At 29.9% G+C, this 9,768-nt stretch overlaps 1 protein-coding gene across 2 annotated transcripts; it reads left to right on the forward strand.

Moving 5' to 3' along the window:
- Nucleotides 7,449-9,403, forward strand: LOC109356903 (stress-induced protein SAM22-like). Of its 2 annotated transcripts, XR_002108802.1 has the most exons (3): nt 7,449-7,700; nt 8,001-8,369; nt 9,301-9,403. XR_002108802.1 is itself a non-coding variant. In XM_019600533.1 (2 exons), exons 1-2 carry the CDS (start codon nt 7,520-7,522, stop codon nt 8,294-8,296), a joined length of 477 nt encoding a protein of 158 aa, XP_019456078.1. In that variant the 5' UTR covers nt 7,449-7,519; the 3' UTR covers nt 8,297-8,442. The 2 variants fall into 2 exon arrangements, 1 of the variants encoding a protein (XP_019456078.1); XM_019600533.1 differs by lacking the exon at nt 9,301-9,403 and having other exon boundaries at nt 8,001-8,442.

A 9,768-nucleotide genomic window follows, 5' to 3' on the forward strand; every position in this document is an offset into this window, starting at 1 on the left:
TCAATAAATTAATACAACAAAATTACAAGCATCTTCACAATCATGGCAGTTAAAGTCGACATTTTACTTAAAATTGGGATGAGAGTCAAATATTATAAATGCACGATCATAACACGACTTGTAAGATCATACTTATTAATAAAACTCATATAATAAAAAAACTCATATTACAACTCAATCCTTAATTTTGATATTCTTGCATAATAGGATAAATTAGTAAAAGGACCAATATTTTAAAGAATAAAATTAAAATTTTAAAAAAGCCCACTTTTTTATATGCTAGCTAAAAAATAGTGAAATAATCATTATTTTAAAGAATATAATTATAATGGCAAAAAACTCATATTACAGTCAAATCCTAAAGAACCCGTATTTTAAAGAATAAAAAGATTGTAAAAATTACATATTACACACAACCCAAACCTTATTTTTCCTAGGGTTGCCCATTACGGTTCCTATATTTTCCCTTCAGTGGTTTCTGTTCCTCTTTTCATTTCAAACATGTCATGGTTGCTGCTTCCTGGATCTCACAACGAGAACAAGAAGGTTCAATATTTTCTTGCTCCATATTCCTATCTTTATACTTCTTTCACGCATCTTATAAATCAATAAAATAAGTTTGACGGGTTGAGGGAGAAGAGAGATGGAAAAAGCTAGTGGAGAAGAGTGGATATGGGATCGATGAGACTGTCGATGCAATCGATCTTACGCTCCTACATGATGATCTCACACGATCTTAAGGAGGCGTGCCCAAAACTGAGATATGTTTATTCCATGTAATATAGTTTTCTTCCATATTATATTAGTTTGAGTTTTTATGTTTGCTTCCTATGTAATGATCAATAAGTGTCATTCTCTTTCATTTTTCTCCAAAATTGTCATATTCTGTGAGTTTGTATCTCATTTCATCAATAAATTAATACGAAAAAATTACAAGCATTATCTCATTAGAAATATGATTGTTTGAAATATTTTATATTTTATTACATATATGGCAAACCAAATTTAAACTAGACATCAAGAAGTATGAATACTTGAGGATTTGAAGTTTTTATTTTTCATAACATAAACATGAAAATAACTACAATATGAGAATAAGTAATGTTATTTGAGAATACTAAACAAATTTGTTATATATATTAATATATACAAGAAGGGAGAGCTAACTCACATAGTCATGTTGCCATATAAGTATTTAAGATGTTTAAAAAACATTTTTATATGTGAAAAAGACTTAAAAAAACAATTATGTCTTGTATTTAAAAGTAGAATGTAAAAATTTTAAGTATTTAAGATCCACTTACTCCAAGAGTAAGTTTTTTAAATTTATTCTACATTCTAGCCATCAATTTTAGGGAAATCCAATGGTTTAAATTAGTGAGTATATATAAGCCATTAGATTTCCCTAGAATTGATAGCTAGAATGAGAAGTAAGTTTAAAAAACTTACTCGTGAAGTCTCACTCAATTTTAAATAGTTTTAGTGCATTTAATGTTTGATAGCTAAGAACTCTATAAGTTTATTTTAGAATATCTAAAATATAATGAGAAAAAGATATATACACGAGTTTTTTATGGTGACAATTTATCAATCATTTATATTCAATAACATTATTGACTTTTAAATATAAGTAATACAAATGAGTAATGAATAATATATTATTTGTGTATAAACTTTTATATTCATGGTAAGAGTATATAGATAGAGAAAAAGACGTATACACTAACAATGTAAGACTTTTTACAATATCATTACATCATCCACCATTCATTTTTAATCATCATTTACTTTTAAACACAAGTAATACAAATGAATTGTGGGTGACGCACTGACTATGTATAAATCTTTACACTATCAGTACATAAATATTACACTGATATAAATATTACATTCCTATATTATTCATATCACATTTATATGGGTTAGTTTTGTGGCATACAGTTCCTCACTATTCATCAAATTATACGACCCTGTAATAATGAATTGTTACGTTGAATTCAGCTTCTGATGACAACCTCAAGGGGGCTATCTTAGAATTAGGATCGCTTTATCTTGAAGTCTTGAGCTTTTTAAGTTGTAATTCGATTTTGGTGAATTATGGGGAATTTGGGGTTGTTTTGGTGAGGGAAATGGAAAATATTAGAAGGGGCAAGCGCCACAAGCAAGAATGTTTGATAAGCTAGTGTTATTTGCCACAAGCTAGGAAGCTTGATAAGAACTTGTTAATGGTGACCACAACCAACCTAGGGTTTTTAGGATAAGTGCTCTCAACTAAAACAACTTAGATCTAATCAAAATTCAACTTAACTTTATTAATGACTATTCAATTACATAATTAGGCAATCTGAATGTCTTGGGCTAAAATAAAAGACTAAGTCCTAATTAACTTGCATAATGAAAATCCTAATTAAAACATAGGCTAAAAATAGAAATGAAATAATAATATAACTCCAAATTAAATCATGTAAATGGTTGAATTGTGGTGGATTGCTCCTATTTTTAAGGGATTTGAATCTGATCCAATTTTAGTTGATAGGAAATAGATTATCTCCTCAACAAACCATATTGAAGATATCTTTCCCTTTTTAGTTTTGATATATCCCTTTTGGCCGACCGAAATGATGATAGCTTTCCCTTGAATTTCTCTAACCGTATTGCTTGAAGATAGACTAGATTTGACCAATTTGAAATAGGCAAATCTTTTCCCAACTGTGTGGATTGATTCCAATCTGATTTAGTCATAGATATTTCACTAAAGCTCCTTCCTTATCTCTAGGCCTTGTCATTCCATCATTGTTGTAACTAGTTACCCTTGAACCTAAGTGAAGTACTTGGTCATGAATCTGGACCATGTTATATATGAATCCCAACCCACATTACATAAATTAAATACTAACATTTTTGACATTAAATAAACTAAACTTCTAAGACTATATGAGAATGCAATCTCATTTATTTGATTCAATGGAAATAAAATAAACTAAGTAGAAAGTGACCTACGGACATAAATGCCCTTCTCACATACCCTATCATGGGTCAATTGTATCCTTTGAGACTTTAAGGACCCTTGTCTTGGCCTTGGTCCTAGTTGTAGGACAATCATGACTTCTCTTACTCTTGGGATCAAAGGCTACCCTAGGAGGGTTTACATCATCCCTTTCGCCCTTCAAGTGAATTCGTCCTTGAATTTCCTTCATTCTTATCATTCTTTCTATCCTTGCCATGATCTTTCAAAGAATGGCTAAGTATAGAAAAATTTTCAGCCTTGGAAGTAGGAACAATGTAAAGTGTAGGTTCGGCCATGAACTTGACTTTTGCCTCACTATCCTTCTTTTCTTCTTCAATCTTAGCCCTTAGTCTCTTTTGGTCTTCATTGACTTGTTTAGGACTCAGAGGGGCTAACGCTACCATGTGACCATGATGTATAAATGAGACTTTGTTCAACTATATATATATTTATTAGAAAATAACACAACTAACAAACGTTTTATATAACAAGATCTAAGTTTTGTTTGACTATATATTTATTATATCAACAAAATCTACAAACCATTTAACCAATTCAGGAGATGATGTTTATGAATGATTGATAATCTTCTTGAGTAGGTGGAGAAATCAAGTATGTGTTACAGAAAATAGAATCAATTGATGAGGCAAACTTGGGATATAACTACAACATAGTTGGGAGAGTTGGGTTGCCAGACACAGTAGAGAAGATATCTATTGAAACCAAATTTTTTGAAGGACCCAATGGAGGATAAGTTGGAAAGGTCACTACTAACATTCTAACCAAATGAGATGTTCAACCCAAGGAAGAAGAGGGCAAGGTTTCCAAGGCAAGAGGCACTACGCCAGAATAGCAAAACAACAGCGCTTAAAATTGTCATTTAACAATGCTTTTGAGGCATTTTCTATGTGAGTGCAGTAGTACGTAAGGTTATATTCAATAGCGTTTTTTGAAGCGCTCTAGAAAGTAGACATTTAACAGCACTCACTGAAGCACTCACGGAAGCATGTATTATTTTCTACTTTCTAAATAAGACAATATCTCTCAGATATTCTATCAAACACATGACAATCATGTCCAACTCCACCATATTTACAATAGATTTGTGAAATCACCAACGACTCAAGCTACATTCGACCTTGACATATTCCAATACTATAAAATAACATATTAGTAATGAGATCTTACGCAAATTGTTCATTCTTTCTCCTCTGATGTGCAAGTCCTTACAGAGTATTCATGTGTTCCTTAATGATCAATGCAAGTTGCAAATACAAATAAAAAATATCATCTCTAAACAAATTGCAAAACTTACCCAAAAAATACAAAATTAGCAGCAATTGATAAAGAATATTTACCATTACATTCAAACCTTGTGTTCTAAACCAGTGAACAATAACCAAAATCCTAGAACATCATAGCTGCATAACTTCACAACAAATAAAGACTTATTATTTATGGTGTAAATGCAAACATCAAGACTGAATCAAAAAGAAATAAATGAGCTAAAATAAGATAATGATTTACCTTATGCGTGAAGAGAAAAAACCAAAAATCGATAACTTGTTTGAAGAGAGAAACTAAAAACAAAAGAGAAAAAAATGTCATGAAGAAGAAGAAAAGTAAGAGAAATAATAAACTGATTGATATGTGTATTATTATATGTGAGGTTTTGTTTTTGAATTTAAAAAAATTCAAGCTTACTAAAGGTGTTATCTTTAACCGCGTTTTCTTCAATAAGCAATGTTAAAGGTGTTATCTTTAACAACACATGTTTAAGCAAGTGGTGTTAAATGTATTATTTTTAACATTGCTTATTGAAGAAGTGTTGTTAAATATATGAAGTATCGTCTTTAACAGCGCTTTCTTCAATAAGAGTTGTTAAAGATAACGCACTTTAACATCGTTTATTGAAGAAGTGTTGTTAAATATATGAAGTATCGTCTTTAACAATGTTTTTTTCAATAAGCATTGTTAAAGATAACACACCTTTAACAGTGCTTGCTTAAATAAGCGCAGTTAAAGATAACACCTTTAACAATGCTTATTGGAGAAGTGTTGTTAAATATATGAAGTATGATCTTTAACAAATCTTTCTTTAATAAGCGTTGTTAAAGATAACACATTCAACATCGCTTTCTTCAATGAGCGTTGTTAATTCTTTTCCGCCTTATATTTAACAAAGTTCACACATAAGCATTGTTAAATGTACATTGTTAAATACCAATTATAGCATAGTGAGGTGATATTTTTTTCAAGGCCATTAAGAGTTACCTTTCTGCCCATCCTGAGTACAACTAAATTGAATTCTATAACTGAAGAAGAGCTTCCTTATATAAAGTTGCCTTCCATGTTATACATCTTGTGCTTTTAAGTTTGCCTCCTATGTAATGATTAATGAGTGTTCTTCTATTCTCTTTCCTTTTTTATGCAAAAGTGTGAGATTATATGAGTTTGTATTTCATTTCATCAATAAATTAAGACAAAAAAAATTACAAGCACCTTCACAATCATGGTAGTTAAAATTGAGATTTTACTTAAGATTGAGATGGGAATGGCGAAAGTAATGCGAAAGCTTAAAATGAATTTTATGGATATTTTTCATTGAATTGATCAAGGCATGAAAATCTTTATTTATAGTGTAAACTAAGTAGCTAACAAACTAATAAACACATGTTGTAAAACAATTCAACATGTGTAAAATGTGTAAAAACTGTAAAATGTGGTAGCTTTGTTCTCTAGTAGCCCCCTCAAGCTGGAGGGTAAATGTCAATTAACTCCAGCTTGATCATTCGATTTGATATCGTGATAATGTAATGGATTGAAATCCCGATCCTAACGTGATTAGATTTTCTCAATCACTTGATCTTGTTGTTGTTGATCTTATTGATCTTGTTATTGTTGATCTTATTGGTCTTATTGTTGTTGTTGATCTTGTTGATCTTGTAGATCTTGTTGTTGATCTTATTAATCTTGTTGTTGTTGTTGATCTTGTTATTGTTGTTGATCTTGTACATATACTCCTTGATGACACTTCTTTCTTCGACAATTTCCACTTCTCACAAAGTACAAAGGTGGTGTTGGTTTGGCACGGTCCATAGTAGAGGCCATAGGAACCGAACAAGGGGAAAAAATGCTTTATACAGAGCCGAATAGAGGACCATGAGACAAATCAAATAGAAAATTATTGCACGAAGTAAAATGATTCTAATACTAATAATGCACCTCATAGCAAGAAGCTTGCATTGAGAAATCATTGAAACAACTAATAACACATTGTTGAATCTGACCACGCTGTAAATTAATCACCAACCATTAATATTTAATAATATTATTGAATTTGAATTTTAAATATAAGTAGTATAAATAAGTAATGAATAATATATTATTTTTGTATAAACTTTTATATTTATAATATATTTTTTCATATGACGTTTATATGGGTTTCGTTTTGTCGCATATGGTTCCTCACTATTCATCGAATTATACGACCCGGCAATAATGAATTGCTTCTAGAATTGAATATTTTTCCTGTGAAAACTCAAATCCACCTTCTTTGACCAACGATTGAAATTCTTTACACAAGACCAAAAGCTCTATTTGTTTTTCAATCATATTCATACGTGACTAATGGAACACGAGAATCAGAGGTTAGAGAAAAAATTATAGAACCTTTTTCACCAAATAATCACCTATTAAAAATTTATACTCATTGCCTAATTTAAAATTTTATTATTCCTTCAATTATTTGGTAATTAATAATTATTTATTGATCAAAAGTTGTATCATGTTTGTAAAAAGTATAATGTGATATATCATATATTTTTGTTGTAATCCATCATAATCATAATTTAATAAGAGATTTAAGAGTAAAATGGTAAACACATGCATTTATTTGAATTTAAAAACATAGAGATTAAAAAACCTGTCATAAATAAAAAGATCTATAACTTTAGCTTTTAGCTGTGGCATGGATTTTTGTGATTTCTAATTTTACAAAAGTTATTTATTAGTCACATGATCATTTCTTTTAAATTTAATTGTTCAAATAGTTTATATTAATTGTTTTCATTTCTCAAAACAATAATTATATATATATATATATATATCAAATTATGTTGCAAATGTTATATATCAATACCTTCTGGTCAAATTTAGTATAAAGTAACAATACATTTATTTATTTTGTATAACATATACTAATATATTTTCAAATTATAACATATATATCAAAACCAAGGCTCCTAAGTGTACATCTCGTCACTTTTGTTGACAATTATGGCTCTTATATATTAATAAGTGGGTAGATATTATCCCCAATAGTGAAATGAAAAGGATAGGAGCCCTAATAACCTCTCTATTCAGCACCTATCCACAATGAGGCATACAAGCAGAGCTACCTATAAATAGAAGGCACTCCTTTGCTCATAACTCACACAACAACCATTCTAATATCTTCTTCTCATATATTTTTCCATTATTCTTCCTCCTTTTACTAATTAGTTTTTAAGTATGGGTGTTTTTACATTTGAGAATGAATCCACCTCTACTGTAGCTCCTACTAGGCTTTACAAAGCTTTGGTTGTAGATGCTGACACCATCATCCCAAAAGCCGTTGAAGCCATCCAGAGTGTTGAAACCGTTGAGGGAAATGGTGGCCCTGGAACCATCAAGAAACTCACTTTGATTGAGGGTTAGTATATTATTTCATATATCTTCTTCATCCATAGTATATTATTCCTTTTAGTGTTTGTGATGCTATTTCTACCCATGCTAAACTTTTATTACAAATAAACAAACATTTATAGAACAAAGTCTAAGTTTTGCTCAACTCTATATATATTTATTAGAAAATAGCACAACTAACAAACATTTTACATAACAAGATCTAAGTTTTTTGTTTAACTGTATATTTATTATATCAACTGTCTAAAAACCATTTAACAAATTAAGATGATGATATTTATGGATGTTTGATATTTTTAATGGGCAGGTGGGGAAACCAAGTATGTGTTACACAAAATTGAATCAATTGATGAGGCAAACTTGGGATATAACTACAGCATAGTTGGGGGAGTTGGGTTGCCAGACACAGTAGAGAAGATATCTATTGAAACCAAATTATTTGAAGGACCCAATGGAGGATCAATTGGAAAGGTCACTATTAACATTCAAACCAAAGGAGATGCTCAACCCAATGAAGAAGAGGGAAAGGCTGCCAAGGCAAGAGGTGATGCTTTTTTCAAGGCCATTGAGAGTTACCTTTCTGCCCATCCTGAATACAACTAAATGGAATTCTATCAATGAAGAAGAGTTTCCTTATATAAAGTTTTCTTCAATGTTATCCAGTTTGTGCTTTTAAGTTTGCCTCGTAATGATTAATAAGTGCTCTTCTATTCTCTTTCCTTTTTCTGCAAAAGTGTGAGATTATGTGAGTTTGTATTCCATTTCATCAATAAATCAATACAAAAAAATTACAAGCACCTTCGTAATCATGATGGTTAAAATCGAAATTTTACTTAAGATTGAGATGGAGTCAAATATCATAAATGTATGATCATAACACGATTCATAAGATTTTACTTATTAATATATATATATAAACTCATATAGTAAAAAATCTCATATTACAACCCAATCCTTATTTTTTGATATAGTTGCTGAATAGGATAAATTAGTAAAATGATCAATATTTTAAAGAATAAAACTAAAATTTTAAAAAATTTCATATAACAACCCAATTTCTTTTTGATATGCTAGCTAAATAAAATAAATTAGTGAAATAATCATTATTTTAAAGAATAAAACTAAGATCGTAAAAAACCTATATTACAGTACATTCCTAAATAACCCACGTTTTAAAGAATAAAAAGATTGCAAAATACACATATTACATACAACCCAAACCTTATTTTTCCTAGGGTTGTCCATTAGGGGTCCTAACTTTTCCCTTTGGTCGTTTTCATTCCTCCTTTCATTTCAAACATGTCATGGTTGCTATAATGTGGATCTCATGACGAGAACAAGAAGGTTCGATGTTTTTTTGCTCCATGTTTCTATCTTTCTACTTCATTTATGCATCTTACAAATTAGTAAAAGAAGTTTGCTGGATTGAGAGGGAGGGAGATGGAAAAAGCTGGAAGAGAAGATTGAGTATAAGATCGATGGGATCATGAATTCAACCGATCCCACATTCCAATATGGTGATCTCGGGGAAACATGCCCAAAACTGAGATAAGTTTATTCCATGTAATATAGTTTTCTTCCATGTTATATCTAGTTTGTGTTTTTATGTTTGCTTCCTATGTAATGATCAATAAGTGCTCTTCTATTTCCTTTGTCATATTCCATGAGTTTGTATTTCATTTCATCAATAAATTAATAAAAAAATTACAAACATTATCTCACTGGTTAAAAGATTTTATATATTATTTCATATAAGGAAAATCAAATTTAAGCTAGACATGAAGAAACATGAATACTTGAATATTGAAGTTTTTATTTTTCATAAGATAAATGTGAAAATAACTCCAATATGAAAAAAAGTAATGTTATTTGAGAATACTAAACAAGTTTGTTATATATACTAGAAGGGGGAGCTATCTCACATAGTCATGTTGCCATATAAGGATTTAAGATGTTTAAAAACATTTTTATATGTGAAAAAGAAAAAAACAACTATGCATTGTATTTAAAAGTAGTATGTCAAATTTTAAATAGTTTTAATGCATTTAATGTTTGATAGCAAAGAACTGAATAAG

Source organism: Lupinus angustifolius, chromosome LG01 (genome assembly GCF_001865875.1).
Source record: "Lupinus angustifolius cultivar Tanjil chromosome LG01, LupAngTanjil_v1.0, whole genome shotgun sequence".
NCBI lineage: Eukaryota > Viridiplantae > Streptophyta > Magnoliopsida > Fabales > Fabaceae > Lupinus > Lupinus angustifolius.

Bases quoted from the DNA above. Each gene is read 5' to 3' on its own strand.
- LOC109356903 (XM_019600533.1), top strand. From the start codon at position 7,520: ATGGGTGTTTTTACATTTGAGAATGAATCCACCTCTACTGTAGCTCCT. The intron at 7,701-8,000 runs GTTAGTATATTA...TTTAATGGGCAG, and splicing joins GAAACTCACTTTGATTGAGG to GTGGGGAAACCAAGTATGTG.